The sequence below is a fragment of the Eleutherodactylus coqui genome, chromosome 9, assembly GCF_035609145.1.
Source record: "Eleutherodactylus coqui strain aEleCoq1 chromosome 9, aEleCoq1.hap1, whole genome shotgun sequence".
Lineage (NCBI taxonomy): Eukaryota > Metazoa > Chordata > Amphibia > Anura > Eleutherodactylidae > Eleutherodactylus > Eleutherodactylus coqui.
In genome coordinates, this window is record NC_089845.1 from 147,256,750 (window position 1) to 147,278,880 (window position 22,131).

Below are 22,131 nucleotides of genomic sequence, written 5' to 3' on the forward strand. Positions count from 1 at the left end.
AGCGTGATTGTTATCTAATTCACCATTATAGACAAACGCAAACCGTTGTACCGTTCATGTCTTTTATTGAGCACATTGAGTAATCATCCACAGTGCAAGGAGAAAAGGTAAGTGAACCTCTGTTAGTGACTTCTGCAAGAGCTAATTAGCAAACGGTGTTTTAGTAAATCACTGCATGTTTACCTACAAATGGAGAAAATTGGTAGGAGTGGGTTTCCTGTTAAGATCATCCCAAGAGCACAACAGGCAATTCTGAAAGACGTGGAAGAAAGATTCCAAGAGTAACCCAAAAAACCTACAGAAGAGTCTACAAGCCACAAAACCCTTTGGTAATGTGCTCACTACTCCGAATCATTGTTACAAGGTCTGTATAAAGAGTCTAACATTGACTTGCAGGAATGCTGCCTTCCAGTAGGTGGCACTGCAGAGGTATTGTTCCATCTCCCTTATTTGCATATTACCCAGAGGAGCGTGAATGGCCTTATAAGTCTCCTCACTCACTCACCTTCTAAGTGCTCTCCGTAAGGAGAAAAGATAGCGTTCCTGACTCACTATTAGAAGAACATTAAACAAGGATAGTGTTCATGGAAGGACTCAGTGAAGGAAGCTGCTGCTGTCCAAAAAACAAATTGTGGTCCTCCTGCCCGAGACCACTTGAATGTCCCACAATGCTTCTGGGATGATGTTCTATGGACAGTTGAGACAAAATTGTAATTGTTTAGCACAAATATACAACACTATGATTGGAGAAGAAAAACTCACTACACGCCAACGCCGAAACCTCATCCCCGCTGGGAAGCCTGGTGGGCGGAGCATCTTGGTTTTAGCTACTTGGTTGTCTCGGGATCTACACGGCTTGTGATCATTAAGGGGACAATGAATTCCGAGGTGCAGCAGAACATATGTAAGGGCAGCCCTGCCTGAGCTCAAGCTGAGAAGATGTTGGCTGATGTACCAACACAATAACCAAAAGCACAAGTAAATTAATTAAACATTAGTTTAACCCTTTGCAATCCACTGTCTGACCTCTGAAGACATTATGATTTAAGGCTGTACAGCTCTGATGTTGGAAAACATCCGTCGAGGTTCTCTTATTGCCAGCCTGTCTGCTGTTGGTGCCTATCCAACGTGTCCTCATGCAGTACTGGCTTTAGCCAGCAGATAGCGCCATTGTATGACGGCTGAAAAAGAGTAAGCCCCCTAGGAAAACCAGGATACAAATTGGATTGGAAAGGGTTAAAAAAAAAATATATATATATATATATATATATATATATATATATTAGAGATGAGCGAACGTACTCGGATAGGCACTACTCGTCCGAGTAATGTGTCTTATCCGAGTACCTCCCCGCTCGTGCTGAAAGGTTCGGGAGCTGCCGCTGCTGACAGGTGAGTCGCAGCGGGGAGCGGGGCAGAGCGGGCGGGAGAGAAGGAGAGAAAGATCTCCCCTCCGTTCCTCCCCGCTCTCCCCTGCAGCTCCCCGCTCCGTGCCGGCACCCGAACCTTTCAGCACGAGCGGGGAGGTACTCGGATAAGGCACATTACTCGGACGAGTAGTGCCTATCCGAGTACGTTCGCTCATCTCTAATATATATATATATATATATATATATATATATATATATATATATATATATATGATTTTGTGTTTTGGAATGACGAAAGTCCTGATCTCATGTTTAATCTTCATTTAGGATGTTTTGACAATTTTAGGACAAAAAAAATTACAATGAAATGGAAGTGAGGTGTATGAAACATTTCATACAGCAATTGGACATTTAACCCTTTCTAATTCAGTGTCAGACCTCATCCAACATTCAGATTACCCTGCATAACTCTGTTGGGTGAGGTCTGACACGTTACTAACACTAGTCAGGACAGCTCTCTGATGTCGGAGGCTGGTCTACATATGTATATTACACTATGCAGGACAGCATGTTCGGGCTGACACATTTCCTTTAAGCCAGCCAAATACTCCGTGAGGACTGCGTATGGCGCTGTGTATGCCCGTGAATGACGCGAACACAGACATGCGCAGTGTAATTTAATTTGTTTTTTTAATTTCCCGCACGGTTCAGAGCGGGGATAGGTATGGACACACTGCCCTTACATAATGCATTGCGTATGGACAGCATATCATACACTGCTTATACTAGGGCTGCGTTTGATACGCAGAGAAATGGAGCATTTGACTTTTATTGACTCCATTCACCCCGTGTTAGGCACGGGAAATACATGTGCGTAAAATGCGGTGACAGTCCCCCTTCCCTGTGAATGAGCCTTAAAATTGGGACTAAGACAACAATCAGCTCAAATTTTATTAGTATTTAATGCAGAAATACAGGAAATTCCAAAGGGTTCACTAATTTCTTCCTGCAACTGTGTATGCCTGCAGTACATTGGTCCAAAGTAGTATAAAATACAATGTATTTAACGTGCAACATGTATCAGTCTGCAGCTAACTGCATACTACCGAATGTACTGTATCCAATCAGCTCAGTAATATACAGTGCTCCCCCTAGTGGTGGCTGCATATCCATGAATGTAGCAGAGAAATGGGGCTATTTGTTACATATACTCTGTTTTATTAAAAATAAGACCCTGTCTTATATTTTTTTGTCCCCAAAAAGGCGCTAGGTCTTATTTTCATGGGATGTCTTATTATACTTACCTAGCAGGCTCAATCCACGTCCCTCTCGCTGCTCTCCGGAGCTCCGAAACACTGAGCCACGGCATTAACTGGCTAATTTATAAATCCTGCCTCCACAACACGATAGCAGTGATTGGTTCTTCGACTGCTGCTCAGCCAATCAATGCAGTGCTGGATGAACCAATCACAGCCATTTCATTGTTTCATCGAGCGCTGCATTGATTGGCTGAGCAGTGCTCGAGATTGATGGCTTTTCCATTCATTTCAATGGGGAAAATTGATTTGACTTACAATCCATCCATATATATTATACAGTGGTGCCTTGGGTTAAGAGCTCTTAACCCAAAACACTTGTAAGTCAAACAATTTTCCCCATTGAAATGAATGGAAAAGCCATCAATCCGTTCCAGATCGTGAAGCACTCCCACTGATTTCAATGAGGATGGCGTTGCCCCATTGAAAGCAATAGGATGCCGGCACCCCCGCAGTGATTTTCGGGAAGGACTTTAAGTATAAGCCCTTCCCTGAAAATCATCCCTAGCTGTAGGGAAAAAAAATATCCTCACCTGTCTGCTGGGGCTCAGGTGTGTCTGGCTGCCGCTTGTTCTCCCTGCACTGCTCTGAAGCTTTTCAGCAGGCGGGGATTAAAAATGCAGGGAGAGCAAGTGGTGGCTAGACACGCCTGAGTCCCGGCAGCGGCGGACAGGTGAGTATATATTTTTTACTACAGCTAGGGAAGATTTTCAGGGAAGGGCTTATATTTAAAGCCCTTCCCTAATATCACTGCAGGGGTTGCTGGCAGGCCATTGCTTTCAATGGGGCCACCGGCGGCAGCAGCAGCCCTATTGAGAGCAAGGCTTGTAACCCAAGGCAAAAATTTGGGAGAGAGCCTGCTCTTAAGTCAAAAAGCTTTTAAGCTGAGGCACTCTTAACCCAAGGTATCACTGTACATACATTCATACATACATACATACACTATATTGGTGCACCCTGGACATGTGAGTAGCCAGACCCGGCCATGGGGAGCAGAAATTGTAAAAAGGTAAAAAAAAGCAAAAAACTTGGGAACATGTATTAAGGCCAATATTTCTAATGCCAGCCTTAATAATGTTTCTGGATGCACATTGCTCTTCTTGTATTAGGAGCATCTTGGCTCTTCATGTATTAGCAGCATCTTGGCTCTTCCGTGCACCTAAGCAGAAATATATTGCAGATCCAATCTAGTGTTCATTTCTAGTATGATATATGCCTATTTGCGGTATAAATTATACATGCACAAGAATGCATCAGTCTGGAGCGGCCAGGCCCCTTATGACAAGCCTTGCATCAGTCTGGAGCGGCCAGGCCTCTTATGACAAGCCTTGCATTAGTCTGGAGCGGCCAGGCCTCTTATGACAAGCCTTGCATCAGTCTGGAGCGGCCAGGCCCCTTATGACAAGCCTTGCATCAGTCTGGAGCGGCCAGGCCCCTTATGACAAGCCTTGCATCAGTCTGGAGCAGACTGGCCCCTTATGACAAGCCTTGCATCAGTCTGGAGCGGCCAGGCCCCTTATGACAAGCCTTGCATCAGTCTAGAGCGGCCAGGCCCCTTATGACAAGCCTTGCATCAGTCTGGAGCGACCAGGCCCCTTATGACAAGCTTTGCCCCCTTTTTTAAAAAAAGCATCAGGCGGGTATGCAGACAACAAAGTCGCAAATTTTTGTACAAATCCCCTCCTGTGAAAATCTGTGTCTTTTTTTATGCCAGGAATTGGCATAAAATATTTTACGATTTCGCCCCCCCCCCCCCCCCCATCTCCTTCCCGCCCCATATATCTTTAAGGCTGCTTTACAGTTTCCAAGATCATTGCTTGCTGTCACTCAATAGTAACATTCATAAAGTTTTTTTCTAGTGGATACAACTCATGTGATGGCCACGCAGGTAGACCGCTCCGATAACTGTGTGGTAACTCCAAGGGTAAATCTATACACAAGAAGGATTGATGCAGCTGAAGATCAGTTCCTTAGATGTGAGTGGGGTTGCTGATATTGCAGCACGTATGAATTTCTGCAACCTCCATTCAGGTAAAGGGGCTGGCTGCAGAAATGTCTGCCATAAATCAGCCTCATGTAATTGTACCCTAAAGGCCCATTTAGACACAACGATTATTGCTTAAAAGTCGATCAAAGACATCTTTTGAGCGATAATCGTTGTGTGCCTTTACACGGCAAGATGATCGCTCAAAATTCGCTCAAACAGCAGTTTGAGTGACAGTTTTGAGCGTTCACTTTGTGTGTAAATGAAGGCTCACGCTGTGCAGAAGACAAGCGGGACTGCTATCCTCCCCTTACAGCTAGTATACAGCTGAGCGCTCTTAGCGGGGTATACAGAAGACAGCTGGAGCGCTATCTTCTGCATACAGCTGTTGTCTTCTCGGAGCGTTCAGCTGGTATACAGCTGAGGGCTCGGAGCGGGGCATAAAGAACACAGCTGGACCGCTTGTCTTCTGCATACTCCTGCTGTATTCACGAAGCGCTCAGCTTGTATACAGCTGAGCGCTCCGAGCGGGATATACAGAAGACATCTGCTGTGTTCTCCGACCGGAATACCAGCTAAACGATAGTATCAGCTTTATACCGCTGAGAACTGATAAGACTCATAAGCGAAACGTTAACGAAAACCGCATGATGTCCGTGCGTTTACACCCAACGATTCTAGCTCAAAGGGCGGCTTTGAGCGAATTTTCAGCGAGAATCGTTGGGTCTAAAAGGGGCTTAAGGAGCAATGTGTGATCATCACATGACAGCAAGCAGAGATCTTGCAGATTGGGAAGAATATATACTGTCTGTTTAGTGAAAAATTGTCTAATACAAACAATAACCTTTCATTTTGTGAAACTGGAATGTTTTGGTTCTCAGACTTCGCAGCAGCTTTGAATTCGTCTTCCGCATGTTCTTGTGTATAACGTGTCTTGTCTCTATAGTACAAGCCCCCATCCATTAAGAAGACTAATTCGCCTGCCTCCATGACCACAACAAATTCCCGCTTACCACAACCTCCTAACTTGGCTAAACCGGCTTCAGGTACGACCCTTTATGTGCAGCGTGTTTTGTGATATAGCACCCGTTCTGCATAATTCTCATCTTATTTTGCCGCAGAAATGATGCGCATTTTGTGCAGATTGTCCTTTGCAGCATTTTTGGCTACGTGGGAACATATCCTTTCCCAGCGCAGACAACTGCTTGGGTGAATGTACCGCAACGATCTGTTGTGGTGATCATAGGGCTATAGTATGGTGTGATAGGACAACCCCTTTAACCCCTTCCCACCCCATGACGTACATGAGAGGTAAGGGGTTTGTACGTAATGTAGATGGCACCGCCTCAGGAGTCCACAGCAAAATCTAGCTGTAACTGACTGCCTGGGTCTCACCGGAATGGCAAAGATCACAAGGAACTCTGCCCCCCACCATTAAGCCCTTACATGCCATTATAATTAATGTTGGATGGATGACCATGGCCACCAGATGCCTGACAGTGTTCTACAGGTCTTTTGTGGCTTGTAATGTAAGAAACAGAAGATAGTATACTGCAGTACAGAAGTACTGCAGTGTATTACTTGAGAGATCATAAGATCGCAGATTAAAATCTCCTACCTGGACATAAGAAGAGTTAAATAGATAAAAGTGGTCAACAAATCAAAAAATATTGTTCACGTTTTAAAAAAAAAAGGAAAAAAAGGTTTTGATGTTGCCACATCTGTAGTAGTAAATCGATTACACTTTATCACGCACGGCAGACGCTATGAAAAAATGCAAACCAACAAAAATCAATGATACTTGTTCATTTTGCCTCACAAAAAATGCAATAAAAGTCATCCGAAACCTCAGATGAACCCTAAAAAGGTAGCAGTAAAAAAAAAACTACGGCTCATCACACTTAAGTAAGTCGTTACACAGCCGTGTTGAAGGAAAAATAAAAGGTATTCAACTGTTGCCCCAGCTACAGTGGGAAAGTGTCAAATAAAAAAAAAAGACCATGCGAATGACCCCCAGAGGTCAACCATCCCCGATGCTGGGATGGTTGACTCAGTCTAAGATCGGCCTACCAGTTGGCTGGCAACCCTACTTGGGAGCCATTTAAAATCACAGAGGTGAAGTGGAACAGAAAAACATATTTCACTGAAAAAGAGACAAAAACGCAGTAGCTGATAAGGTGCAGAGCAGGCACAACGGCCGTAGGGGCGGCACAACGGCCGTAGGGGCGGCAGAAGGGCCGTAGGGGCGGCACAACGGCCGTTGTGCCTGCTCTGCACCTTATCAGCTATTGCGTTTTTGTCTCTTTTTCAGTGAAATATGTTTTTCTGTTCCCCCTCACCTCTGTGATTTTAAATGGCTCCCAGGTAGGGTTGCCAGCCAACTGGTAGGCCGATCTTAGACTGAGTCAACCATCCCAGCATCAGGTGACAGAGCGCCATAGTCTCACTGCTCTTATGTTATAGAATCTCCTTCTATGATGACGATGGAACCTTCTCTCTAGACATAGAAGATGTCCGCTTAGTAGGGATGAGCGAGTATACTCGCTAAGGCACATTACTCGAGCGAGTAGTGCCTTAGCTGAGTATCTCCCCGCTCGTCTCTAAAGATGCGGGGGGCGGGGAGGAACGGAGGGGAGATCTCTCTCTCTCTCCCCCACGCTCCCCGCCTCCCGCCGGCCCCCGCATCTTTAGAGAGGAGCGGGGAGATACTCGGCTAAGGCTCTACTCGCTCGAGTAATGTGCCTTAGCGAGTATACTCGCTCATCTCTACCGCTTAGCGTTCACATTCGAACCATCAACGATTTTGTTTTAAGGAGAATAAACGTTTGATGTAAAAGGGCTCGAAGTTTGATAACACATCTAGTAGTGCAATTAATTCATTCCCTTAACTGCCATGGTCCCCTCGCTCTGCACCCTCTCTAGTTTACTTATGTTCTCCATATACACAGGTACACAGAAGTGTAGAGTTTTCCATGTGTGGCCTGACTAGTGATGTACAGTCACAGTCCTGGGTATAAACAGATGATGGGAGATCTCTGCATTGTCCCCTGATATATTTATACATAGTTATTAGAGCGCCTCCTTGTTACAGTCCTGGGTATAAATAGATGATGGGAGAGATCTCTGTATTGTCCCCTGATATATTTATACATAGTTATTAGAGCGCCCCCTTGTTACAGTCCTGGGTATAAATAGATGATGGGAGAGATCTCTGTATTGTCCCCTGATATATTTATACATAGTTATTAGAGCGCCCCCTTGTTACAGTCCTGGGTATAAATAGATGATGGGAGATCTCTGCATTGTCCCCTGATATATTTATACATAGTTATTAGAGCGCCCCCTTGTTACAGTCCTGGGTATAAATAGATGATGGGAGAGATCTCTGTATTGTCCCCTGATATATTTATACATAGTTATTACAGCGCCCCCTTGTTACAGTCCTGGGTATAAATAGATGATGGGAGAGATCTCTGTATTGTCCCCTGATATATTTATACATAGTTATTAGAGCGCCCCCTTGTTACAGTCCTGGGTATAAATAGATGATGGGAGAGATCTCCATATTGTCCCCTGATATATCTATACATAGTTATTAGGTCGCTCCTCAGCCGTCTTTTTTATAAACTATATAACCCCAATAAATCAGTTTCTGTGCTCATGCTTCTGCGTATTCCTTGCTCTCCAGCATTGATCTGGATACCTTTAGTTTGGTGGTGACCATCTTTGAGAGCGACAGTGAGTCTTCCGGCAAGGATCCATTCCTCAAGGGTTACACTTACATATGTGGCACTATTGAGTGCCTTCAATCTTCATATTGCCTCTTTTTGTTTCGTTTTAGGTATACCATCAGGAAAACCAGCCGTGAGCGCTGCGGTAACAGGAAGTCGTCTTCAGACACACTCTCCAGCCCATAAGAATTCAGCCATATCAAGTCCTCAGACTGGGTAGGTCCTTTTAAGGAACTAAGTCACCCAATTCTATTTATTTTAAGATTAATTGAAACCAGATAGAGAAACATTCAATTTTTCTATTATTTTTTTTGTACATGATTATGGGGGGTGGGGGTGAGGGGGCATATTGCCTGAGCTGCAGTTAACAGCCTTTAGAGATGCTTTACAGCAGCCTCATGGGCCAACCACACAATAGACAGGTCATTGACTTGTATGGCAGACGGTTCTAGACATGCTCTCTGACCTGCAGGGGTCATTTTACAGGGAGGAGATAGAAGTCATGGTGGGTCCTGTGTTACCTGCATATAGGTGTTACCAGCCAGTGTAATCCTGCCTGTGATGTTAGTGAGATGACTGCTGCAAAGCTTTCTCTACAGTTCAGGAAGTATCAGACTAGTACTAGGCTCTGTGGTCAGTGAGAAAAGTGCAGGGTTTTAGGATCTTTTTAAAAATACAGATTATGATCAGAAAAAATCTTTAAAAACTAGAGATGAGCGAGCACCAAAACGCTCGGGTGCTCGTTACTCAGGACAAAATTTTCGCAATGCTCGAGGGTTCGTTTCGAGTAACGAACCCCATTGAAGTCAATGGGCGACCCTAGCATTTTTGTATATCGCCGATGCTTGCTAAGGTTTTCGTTTGTGAAAATCTGGGCAATTCAAGAAAGTGATGGGAACGACACAGCAACGGATAGGGCAGGCGAGGGGCTACATGTTGGGCTGCATCTCAAGTTCCCAGGTCCCACTATTAAGCCACAATACCGGCAAGAGTGGGCCCCCCCCCCCCAACAACTTTTACTTCTGAAAAGCCCTCATTAGCATGGCATACCTTAGCTAAGCACCACACTACCTCCAACAAAGCACAATCACTGCCTGCATGACACTCCACTGCCACTTCTCCTGGGTTACATGCTGCCCAACCCCCCTCCCCCCTGCACGACGCAGTGTCCACAGCGCACAACAAACTGTCCCTGCGCAGCCTTCAGCTGCCCTCATGCCACACCACCCTCATGTCTATTTATAAGTGCGTCTGCCATGAGGAGGAACTGCAGGCACACACTGCAGAGGGTTGGCACGGCTAGGCAGCGACCCTCTTTAAAAGTGGTGGGGCGATAGCCCACAATGCTGTACAGAAGCAATGAGAAATATAATCCTGTGCCACCGCCATCAGGAGCTGCACACGTGGGCATAGCAATGGGGAACCTATGTGCCACACACTATTCATTCTGTCAAGGTGTCTGCATGCCCCAGTCAGACTGGTAATATGTACCTTAACAGTAACCGCGTTGGTGGTAATGTGGTGGTGACTGCGGACCTAGTAGCGCGGTTGTATTTTGTTGGTTTTCGGAATGTGGCCAGGATTAAGTGGGCCGTGGCGGGGGGATGGTGGGGGGGCTCTCTTGTTGTGTCGGTAAAGGTGAAATTCTTGGACTGCCACCAGACGAACCAATGCAAAGGCATTTGCCAAGAATGTTTTCATTGTTGGAGGAGGAGGGGGATGTTTTTGAGGCACTACGTGTCCTCTCCACGTGTCCGTGGTTATATGCACCTTAACAGTAACCGCGTTGGTGGGAAATGGCCTCGCCGCCATCATGTCTTTGGGAAGCCTCTGTTTCCACACCCCAGAGACATACCATTAGCAGGGGTATAGGCAGAGCCCATAATTCGTAACATTTCAGCCGTAGCATTAGGACAGGCCCCACTAACATATCACTAGCAGCATTATAGGGGGAGCACAGTATTAGTTCCATTTCAGTAATAGTAGCACTCAAGACAGGCCCCAGTAACAATTCCGAAGCAGCAGTATAGTGGGAGCGCAGTCTTCGTTCCATTTCAGTAATAGTAGCACTCAAGACAGGCCCCAGTAACCATTCCGAAGCAACAGTATAGTGGGAGCGCAGTCTTCATTCCATTTCAGTAATAGTTGCACTCAAGACAGGCCCCAGTAACAATTCCGAAGCAGCAGTATAGGAGGAGCATAGTCTAAGTTCCATTTAAGTAATAGTAGCAGCCTACACAGGCCCCAGGAACAATTCCGAAGCAGCAGTATAGTGGGAGCGCAGTCTTAGTTCCATTTCAGTAGCTGCAGTATAGCCAAGGCCCAAGTTACATTTATGTAGCTAAAGTGTAGGCCAACCCCACACACCTTTCTGTACCATGAGTGCAGGCGAAGAACATAGAAATTGCTATGATTACACTGTAGGTGAGGGCCCCAAAAAATTGGTGTACCAACAGTACTAATGTACCTCAGTAAAAATTGGCCATGCCCAACCAAGATGGCAGGTGAAACCCATTAATCGCTTTGGTTAATGTGGCTTAAGTGGTAACTAGGCCTGGAGGCAGCCCAGTTTAACGAAAAATTGTTTCAAGTTAAAGTTCCAACGCTTTTAAGAGCATTGAAACGTATAAAAAATTTTTAGAAAAATTAGATGAGTGAGCCTTGTGGCCCTAAGAAAAATTGCCCGTTCAGCGTGATTACGTGAGGTTTCAGGAGGAGGAGCAGGAGGAGGAGGAGGAATATTATACACAGATTGATGAAGCAGAAATGTCCCCGTTTTGGATGGTGAGAGAGAACGATGCTTCCATCCACGGGTGCAGCCTACGTATTGCTTAGGTATCGCTGCTGTCCGCTGGTGGAGAAGAGAAGTCTGGGGAAATCCAGGCTTTGTTCATCTTGATGAGTGTAAGCCTGTCGGCACTGTCGGTTGACAAGCGGCTACGCTTATCTGTGATGATTCCCCCAGCCGCACTAAACACCCTCTCCGACAAGACGCTAGCCGCAAGACAAGCAAGCACCTCCAGGGCATACAGCGCTAGTTCAGGCCACGTGTCCAGCTTCGACACCCAGTAGTTGTAGGTGGCAGAGGCATCACGGAGGACGGTCGTGCACTCGGCTACGTACTCCCTCACCATCCTTTTACACTGCTCCCGCCGACTCAGCCTTGACTGGGGAGCGGTGACACAGTCTTGCTGGGGAGCCATAAAGCTGTCCAGGCCCTTAAAGACTGTTGCACTGCCTGGGCTGTACATGCTGCTCGATCTCCGCACCTCCCCTGCTACCTGGCCCTCGGAACTGCGCCTTCTGCCACTAGCGCTGTCGGATGGGAATTTTACCATCCGCTTGTCCGCCAGGGTCCTGTGGTATAGCAACACTCTCGAACCCCTTTCCTCTTCAGGAATGAGAGTGGGAAGGTTCTCCTTATAGCGTGGGTCGAGCAGTGTGTACACCCAGTAATCCGTAGTGGCCAGAATGCGTGTAACGCGAGGGTCACGAGAAAGGCATCCTAACATGAAGTCAGCCATGTGTGCCAGGGTACCTGTACGCAACACATGGCTGTCCGCACTAGGAAGATCACTTTCAGGATCCTCCTCCTCCTCCTCCTCCTCAGGCCATACACGCTGAAATGATGACAGGCAAGCAGCATGGGTACCGTCAGCAGTGGGCCAAGCTGTCTCTTCCCCCTCCTCCTCATCCTCCTCATGCTCCTCCTCCTCCTCCTGAACACGCTGAGATATAGACAGGAGGGTGCTCTGACTATCCAGCGACATACTGTCTTCCCCCGGCTCTGTTTCCGAGCGCAAAGCGGCTGCCTTTATGGTTTGCAGGGAACTTCTCAAGATGGATAGCAGAGGAATGGTGACGCTAATGATTGCAGCATTGCCGCTCACCACCTGGGTAGACTGCTCAAAGTTTCGAAGGACCTGGCAGATGTCTGCCAACCAGGCCCACTCTTCTGAAAATAATTGAGGAGGCTGACTCCCACTGCGCCGCCCATGTTGGAGTTGGTATTCCACTATAGCTCTATGCTGCTCATAGAGCCTGGCCAACATGTGGAGCGTAGAGTTCCACCGTGTGGGCACGTCGCACAGCAGTCGGTGCACTGGCAGCTTAAAGTGATGTTGCAGGGTGGCAGCGTCCGTGTGGGACTTGCGGAAATGTGCGCAGAGCCGGCGCACCTTTACGAGCAGGTCTGACAAGCGTGGGTAGCTTTTCAGAAAGCGCTGAACCACCAAATTAAAGACGTGGGCCAGGCATGGCACGTGCGTGAGGCTGCCGAGCTGCAGAGCCGCCACCAGGTTACGGCCATTGTCACACACGACCATGCCCGGTTGGAGGCTCAGCGGCGCAAGCCAGCGGTCGGTCTGCTCTGTCAGACCCTGCAGCAGTTCGTGGGCTGTGTGCCTCTTATCTCCTAAGCTGAGTAGTTTCAGCACGGCCTGCTGACGCTTGCCCACCGCTGTGCTGCCACGCCGCGCGACACCGACTGCTGGCGACGTGCTGCTGACACATCTTGATTGCGAGACAGAGGTTGCGGAGGAGGAGGAGGGTGGTTTAGTGGAGGAAGCATACACCGCCGCAGATACCAGCACCGAGCTGGGGCCCGCAATTCTGGGGGTGGGTAGGACGTGAGCGGTCCCAGGCTCTGACTCTGTCCCAGCCTCCACTAAATTCACCCAATGTGCCATCAGGGAGATATAGTGGCCCTGCCCGCCTGTGCTTGTCCACGTGTCCATTGTTAAGTGGACCTTGGCAGTAACCGCGTTGGTGAGGGCGCGTACAATGTTGCGGGAGACGTGGTCGTGCAGGGCTGGGACGGCACATCGGGAAAAGTAGTGGCGACTGGGAACTGAGTAGCACGGGGCCGCCGCCTCCATCATACTTTTGAAGGACTCCGTTTCCACAACCCTATACGGCAGCATCTCAAGGCTGATAAATTTGGCTATGTGGACGGTTAACGCTTGAGCGTGCGGGTGCGTGGTGGCATACTTGCGCTTGCGCTCAAACACTTGCGCTAGCGACGGCTGGACGGTGCGGTGCGAGACATTGGTGGATGGGGCCGAGGACAGCGGAGGTGAGGGTGTGGGTGCAGGCCAGGAGACGGTAGTGCCTGTGTCCTCAGAGCGGGGTTGGATCTCAGTGGCAGGTTGGGGCACAGGGGGAGAGGCAGCGGTGCAAACCGGAGGCGGTGAACGGCCTTCGTCCCACCTTGTGGGGTGCTTGGCCATCATATGTCTGCGCATGCTGGTGGTGGTGAGGCTGTTGGTGGTGGCTCCCCGGCTGATCTTGGCGCGACAAAGGTTGCACACCACTGTTCGTCGGTCGTCAGGCGTCTCTGTGAAAAACTGCCAGACCTTAGAGCACCTCGGCCTCTGCAGGGTGGCATGGCGCGATGGTGTGCTTTGGGAAACAGTTGGTGGATTATTCGGTCTGGCCCTGCCTCTACCCCTGGACACCGCACTGCCTCTTGCAACCTGCCCTGCTGCTGCCCGTGCCTCCCCCTCTGAAGACCTGTCCTGTGTAGGCGTTGCACACCAGGTGGGGTCAGTCACCTCATCGTCCTGCTGCTCTTCCTCCGAATCCTCTGTGCGCTCCTCCCTCAGACTTACTGCCCTTACTACTACCTCACTGCAAGACAACTGTGTCTCATCGTCATCGTCCTCCTCACCCACTGAAAGGTCTTGAGACAGTTGCCGGAAGTCCCCAGCCTCATCCCCCGGACCCCGAGAACTTTCCAATGGTTGGGCATCAGTGACGATAAACTCCTCTGGTGGGAGACGAACCACTGCTGCCCAATCTGAGCAGGGGCCCGAGAACAGTTCCTGGGAGTCTGCCCGCTCCTGAGCATGTGTCATTGTAGTGGAGTGAGGAGGCTGGGAGGAAGGAGGAGTAGCAGCCAGAGGATTTGGATTTGCAGCACTGGACAGCGCAGAACTGTGGGTGGATGATAGGTTGCTCGAAGCACTTTCTGCCATCCAGGACAGGACTTGCTCACACTGCTGATTTTCTAATAAAGGTCTCCCGCGTGGACCCATTAATTGGGTGATGAATGTCGGGACGCCAGAAACGTGCCTCTCTCCTAATCGCGCAGCAGTCGGCTGCGATACACCTTGATCAGGAGCTCGCCCTGTGCCCACACCCTCACTTGGGCCTACGCGTCCTCGGCCACGTCCACGTCCTCTAGGCTTACCCCTACCCCTCAGCATGCTGTATTACCAGTGATTTCCCAGGCAGGAAATAAATTTGCGCAAGCCTGCAGGACAAATAGAATGTTTCCCTTTCTGGGAAACGGAGGGCCCACTGACTATATTCAATCAGATAAGATATGTGTTGCACAGAAATGCAGTTATATGAAGTGCAGCACAGCGGAGACTTTTCACAGGCAGCAAATAAATTGGCGCAAGCCTGCAGGACAAATAGAATGTTTCCCATTTTGGGAAACGGAGGGCCCACTGACTATATTCAATCAGATAAGATATGTGTTGCACAGAAATGCAGTTATATGAAGTGCAGCACAGCGGTTACTTTTCCCAGGCAGGAAATAAATTGGCGCAAGACTGCAGGACAAATACAATTTTTCCCTTTTTGGGAAACGGAGGGCCCACTGACTATATTCAATCAATAATATATGTCTTCTGGCCCTGCCTACACAATTCTCTCCCTGTAGTATTACTGCAGGGCGCAATGCTCTGCAGACAGCCGATTTTGAAAAGAAAAAAATATGCAACACTGCTAACAGCAGCCTGCACAGTACTGCACACGGATAGATGTGGCCCTAAGAAGGACCGTTGGGGTTCTTGAAGCCTACACTCACTCCTAACACTCTCCCTACCTAAGCACCACTTCTGTCCCTGTAGTATTACTGCAAGGCGCAATGCTCTGCAGACTGCCGATTTTGAAAAAAAAAAAATTTGTGCAACACTGCTAACAGCACCCTCCACAGTACTGCACACGGATAGATGTGGCCCTGAGAAGGACCGTTGGTGTTCTTGAAGCCTACACTCACTCCTAACACTCTCCCTACAGCAGCTCCGGCACCAGCAGCACTTTCCCTCAGCTAACTCACAAGACATCTGAGGCGAGCCGCGGGAGGGGCCGACTTTTATACTCGGGTGACATCTGATCGCCCCAGCCACTCACAGCAGGGGGGTGGTATAGGGCTTGAATGTCACAGGGGGAAGTTGTAATGCCTTCCCTGTCTTTCAATTGGCCAGAAAAGCGCGCTAACGTCTCAGAGAGGAAACTGAAAGTAACCGGAACACCGTGTGGTGCTCGTTACGAGTAACGAGCATCCCGAACACCCTAATATTCACATGAATATCAAGCTCGGACGAGTACGTTCGCTCATCTCTATTAAAAACTCTTAAAAAAATGTTCAACACAAAATGTGATTTTATATACTGGGTAATTTTCTGATGACACATTCTCTTTAAATCTGGTACCATGTAAGGAATTGGGTAATATTGTATAGTGTGTACGTTATGGTGGGAATAAAGACCAAAGATGGAGCAGGCACCAGAGAAATAGGAACAGGAGTGCCACTAAAATACCCAACTAGAACACCAAAATACTACTTAGTTAATGGAGTTTACCAAAATAGGTTTTTATCACCTGTCCACAGGGTAGGTGATAAAGGTCTTACTGGTGAAGTCTCACCATTGAGACCCCAACTAGTCCAGAGAACTGTGACCCCCTCTTCTTATAACTGTGGGCTGGCTGCACCCAACTACAATAGCATGAAGAATGAATGGAGTAGTGGTTGCGCATGCACAGCTCCACTCCTTTCTGATGGAAATGGCCTGGTACAAGCAATCAATGATCTCCGGTAGTCCTGAATGTGAAACCGCTGTTCCATTTAACCTGCTCCTCACTACAGGGGAGTGCATGGAGTCTGCAGTGAGACAGGAACCACGGTAGCCCTGCTCACAGGTGAGACCTCCACTGAACAGACTTTTATTGCCTATCCTGTGGACAAGTGATGAGTCTATTTTGGTACAACCCGTTAACACTGCAGGATGTATGAAGGGAGAACATGGGTACAGCAACTACAATAAGCTGTGACGCTCATCGGAGCTGTTAACCCTTTAAATGCCACTGTCTATTCTGAAAGCAGCACTCAGATGCCCTGACCGATATTCGGGGGTCCCGCACTGCACACCCCCCCCCCCCCCCCCCCCTGTGCGCGTGCGCGATAAGATCGTAGGTTGCTGTGGCAGCCCGGGGGCCTTCTGTCAGATCGCCGTATCATGTAATGCTATGGCGTTACATCATACTGCAGAGCGATCAAACTATCGCAAGTTTTTTCCCCTCAGGGGACTGAAAAAAAAAAGGAAAAATAATTTTAAAAAAGTATTACTAATTATTCACATAAAAATTAATAAAAGTAAAAAAAAAAGAAAAATAATCAAAGAACGCCAGAATAGCGCTTTCTTTGCTCACCCCATCTCAAAGAAGAAATATTAATAAAAAGCGATCAAAAAGTTGTATGTATTCCCAAATGGTACCATCAGAAACTCCAGGACGTCCCGCATAAAATGATATGTAGCAAAACCATGTCGACGGAAAATAAAAGCGTTCTGTCTGTGAAAAGACGGCGGCAGAAAATCATTGAAAAAAATTAAATATCTTCGGAAAAAAATACAAGCAGCAAAAAAAAAACGATACAAGTTTGGTGTCGTCGTAATCGTACTGACCCGTTTTTGTTGCAGTTTGTGCGCCGTAGAAAAAGGACGCACCCAAAAATGGCTGAATTTCTTTTTTTTTTGTCATTTTACTCCACTTAGAATTTTTAAAAAGTTTTTCAGTACATTATATGGTACAATAAATAGTACAATTGAAAACTACAACTCGTCCCACAAAAAGCAAGCCTTCATACAGCGACGTCGATGGATAAATAAAAAGTTAGGATTTGTTAAAAGGGGGGAAGAAAAACCTAAAATGGGCAGGGGGGAGGGGGAACGGTCCTTAAAGGGTTAAAATAAAGTACACCAATGCATACCAGCTAAACATGTGCCAAAGGACACTCTTATGGCATATACCTAGTGTATGGGGAGCTATGGACGTGTTCGGCAAGTGTGGTGGAAACTTTCCCGGTGCAATTGTTGAACTTGATATAAAAAACGAGACATAAAGCAAATATTTGGTTTTGGTTAGGAGGGAGAATCTAGGGGATGCTTTCCCTTTAAGGGAACAGTAAGCTGCAGTACATCTCCATTTGTTGTGTACTTAGGTGTAGTATATTGTTTACTGTTCTGGGCAGCTTCAGGTTGACCAGGCAGCGCCTGCCGGAATACTAGGGGGTCGTAGCAGAAATGCTGCTCCCACCTCTGCGTATTGGTCGGCGCTCATAACTGTAGGCACAACTCTCATGGATATAGTATGTTTAACCCTTTGCAATCCAATTTTGGATTCAGGGTTTCCTAAGGGGCTTTCTCTTTCTGACATTATACAATGGCGCCACCTGCTGGCTAGAGCCATTACTGCAGTATGGGACATGCTGGAGAGGCCCCCCGACAACAGAGCAGCCAGTAATCTACAGTAAGAATACCCTGCCGGATGCAGTACAACCTTCAATTCAGAATGTCTTTAGATGTCAGACAGTGGATTGGAAAGGGTTAAACTGCGCTGGCTTGGTTTGGTGCGGACCCTCCGCACAGAAATTCTGCGGCATTTACAGTAGCAGCAATGTGGATAAGATTTTGAAAATCTCGTACTCCAACTGCGGAAAAAATCTGCATAAGACTGCGGAAATTGGCTTGTGGTGCAGAATTTAATTCTGCAGCGTGTCCATTTTCTTGCCGTTTCTGCTGCGGTATTCGCCTCCTCTCAATGAGCGGTGATTTCCACACAAACATACACCATAAAACCCGCGCCAAATGCACATTCCGCAGCAAATGAACGCCTTGTGGACCTAAGGGTGTGTTCACACTTATCGGAAATGCTGCGGATTGTCCGCACCGTTGGTGTCGATTGTGACTCTGAGTCAGCCGTGCTCCCGCAGCTGATGCCAGAAGCTCCTGCGCTCCTCTTACCTCCGAAGTCGTTGGGCTTTTGACGCCTCCCTCATCGGCCGATAGCTTGTAGTGACCGCAGCGCCCCTGCTCAGGTGATGCAGTAGTGGCCAGCAGCGCTGCGCTTCATAGAGGCTGTCGGGGGTCTGGAACTCGGCCCAATACGGCGCTTGCCAACGTGCACTTTTCTTGCCGACTTGAGGGGTTTTTCATTTAGAAACGCCTCGCATAACTTCTGTGAAATTGCGCTCCTCAGGCGCGTGTCTCACGCACGTCAGGCGATCGCAACTGTTTCTCATTGAGTTCAATGGGAAGCATCACGTCGCACGTACGCCCGCGGAACGCCCACAGATAAACCGTGCTGCCAATTTTTTTCCCTCACGTGATCGCTCGCGAGGCAAACATCACTCATCAGAATAAGTCCGTTCAAAAGAATGTCCGTTCATATCCATGCGTCTCACAACCCGCAAAACGCCCGTCATATTATCACCCGCGTGAATAAGCCCCCCTAGGCTGGGTTCCCACAGGATGGAAATCTCCTGGTTCGGCTGCATTCAAAAACCGCAGGATAAGTGCAGCTTCAAAACCCGCAGCAAACTGCCGCCGGTTTTAGAGCGGTTTCCCCGCCGGCATTCCATTGCGTTTTCTCTCCCCATAGGAAGGAGAGCGGACGCAGCGGGAAAAAAAAAAATGACATGCTGCGGCTTTAAATTCCACGCCGCATCACCGGTTCCGCCTGGCTTTGCCGAAACTGATTGGCCGACCCGTGTGGTCGAGATTTTGGCAAAAAAATCTGATGAAAATACAAACTTCTTGCCCTTCTGACACAAAACTGAGCAGGATTATTAGAGTTTCTAGGTATGTCCGTCTAGTCCACAGCTGCACCTGGTAATAGGCAAGAAATGGCTAATGGACTGGAAGATCGATCTATAACGTAACATGGGTTAAACCGGGCCAGTAGATGTCCTATGTAATGGGAACACTGCCTCCATCTGACTTCCATTGTACTTAATATTGTGTGCATTACATGGACTGTCCACTGGGTGTCGCTCTTCACCCTAAACTTGCCAATACAGGCTTTAGGAGTCGCTGGAGCCGGAGACCAACAGGAATCATTAATCTGGTCAGTAAGGGTTTGTTCCTGCGTAGAGTGAATGCTGCAGGATATCCGCCACATTTACAGTACAAGCCAAGCGATTTTAACCAATTGTATCCATGTGGTTTCTAGGAAATGGTCTCGGAATCCGCAGCAGAATTGACGTGAATTCTAAACCCAAAGATCGTCCGTTTTCGCTGTGAATTTTCAGCGCGCTTTGCAATAAAAAGGGTGAAATCTGTGGCAAGTACACAGAATAGCCGCACCAAAATCCGTTTGGTGCAGTTTTTTGCCGCTGTCGATTTTTCTGTAGCAAATCTGCCATGTGTGGCCTAAAAACGCTTTCACGTGGCAAAAAAAAAAATCGCATGACATGTGTGCGGTGTCAGATGCACAAATCTCGCATGAATATGAACCCCATTCTTCTGAATGGGGTCATACACACAAGCAAATTTTTATTTTTTTTCCCTGCATCGCGGTGCAGGATAAACAGCGGCATGTCCTATCTTTTTGCGTTCCCTCGGAACACATCACCCAGTGTTTTCAATGGGGGCCGGAAAAAGCATTGCACAGCATGCGCGGTTCACACAAGTGCGGTGCAATTCGAGGTTTCCTATTGAAAACAAGGGCAAACACTTGCCGATCCTGAAAAGCTGCGCCAAAGGATTGTTACTTCCCCGAAGGGATGCGAGGCGTTTTTGACACAAATCGCATGTTGGCGAGCGAAAGATCAGGCTGATTTTTTTTTTTTTTTTTTTTTTATTACGATGCGGGATTCCACCAGGGGTTCCATCACCGCGTCCTAAAAACCGCTATGTGATGGAACCCCCAAACTGAACCATTCCCAGAGAACACCTCTGTGCTGGCCGGAAGGGTCCCCTTCATTTCCGTTATATTTGGAGTGTGGAATAGAGTCGCCAACTAAATGGTTCTGTTTTCCTAATATAATGGGAACGGTTAGAACCCTTGTAGGACGGACACCACTGGGGAGTCCATATCCAAGATGTAAGTGAATCGTTGCGTTCGTTCCTACCTGCGGGTTCTGGTGCGCTGTTGTTTTCAGTATCTGTAATGGAATCCCCGGACGTGATCTGACTGGGGAGTAAAATACGCTGTTGGAATGCGCAAACGCTGTGAATTACCATTAGAGTAGGTGATCATGTGACATGCATGGAGTTGTGACGGTTGTTGAGACCTGCTTTTAACATCTGAGCAAAACACTGCACAGACAGAGCAACCAGCATGTGATTCCACTAGTTGTGATAATATTTGGATGTTATGTTCTCTGTGGCAAACACTTTTTTCACCACAGCTTTTGCTGCTAATCATAGAATGGTAGAGTTGGAAGGGACCTCCAGGGTCATCGGGTCCAACCCCCTGCTCAGTGCAGGATCACTAAATCATCCCAGACGGATGTCTGTCCAGCCTTTGTTTGAAAACTTCCATTGAAGGAGAACTCACCACCTCCCATGGTAACCTGTTCCACTCATTGATCCCTCTCACTGTCTAATATCTAATTTGTGTCTCCTCCCTTTCAGCATCATCCCATTGCTTCTAGTCTTTCCTTGGGCAAATGAGAATAGGGCTGATCCCTCTGCAGTGTGACAGCCCTTCAGAGATTTGTAGACAGCTATTAAGTCTGCTTTCATAGGGTTTCCAAATTAGTTTGGGATCAGCAAAGGCATCCAATAGGGCTGCATCTTCTCACCCTTCTTGTTTAACCTATATGCGGAAGTGATCATGCAGAAGATGTACCTTGATGAATTGGAAATCGGGGTGAAAATAGGTGGCAGAAACATCAACAATCTCCGTTATGCGGATGACACAACTCTGCTGGCAGAAACAGAAGCAGCTCATATGTAAGATTAAAGCTGAAAGTGAAAAAATGGGCCTCTATCTGAATGTAAAGAAGACAATGAATATGACAACGGCAAAAAATGGCCAAATTTAAATCGAAATGAGGCCGTAGAATGCGTGCCAGACTTCATTTTCCTTTGTTCGTAAATTGACCAGGCTAGAGAATCTATGACAGAGATAAAACATAGGATAGCATTGGGGTGAAGAGCAATGCTAAATATGGACAAAATCTGGAAAAGTAGGGATATCGGCATAGCAACTAAATGCAGGATATGCAAACCATCGTTTTCCCCATAGCCATGTATGGATGTGAGAGCTGTACTGCGAAAAAAGCTGATAGGAGGATTGATGTGTTCGAGCTGTGGTGCTAGCGAAAGCTGCTGTGTATGCCCTGGGCGGCAAGAGGAACAAACAGAGAAGTTCTAAATCATATAAGACCCGATACATCACTGGAGGGGAAGATGACCGGACTCAGACTCACGGAGGACAAGATGACCAGACTCAGACTCACGGAGGACAAGATGACCGGACTCATGTATTTTGGCCATGTAATGCGAGCAGAGGCGCTAGAAAAATCTATAATGCTTGCACAGATCCGTGGCAAAAGAAGACCTGTCCGCCAAAGAAGACGATGGCCGATACTGTCAGAGCTGAGACTGGCAGGGATATCACACAACTGAAAGAAGCAGTGCAAAACCGAAAAACAAGGAGGGATGGAGCCTTTAGGGTCGTCGAGGGTTGTAAGCAACTAAACAGCTAAAAACAAC

General features: G+C 47.6%; 1 protein-coding gene across 1 annotated transcript in view; it reads left to right on the top strand.

The window, feature by feature from the left end:
• The window catches only part of ZC2HC1A (zinc finger C2HC-type containing 1A), a 69,558-nt gene that overhangs the window by 26,489 nt on the left and 20,938 nt on the right, over nt 1–22,131 (top strand). The window contains exons 6-7 of the mRNA XM_066578604.1: nt 5,617–5,716; nt 8,512–8,617. Coding sequence (XP_066434701.1) covers nt 5,617–5,716; nt 8,512–8,617 — 206 coding nt within the window. The remainder of the gene's footprint in view (nt 1–5,616; nt 5,717–8,511; nt 8,618–22,131) is intronic.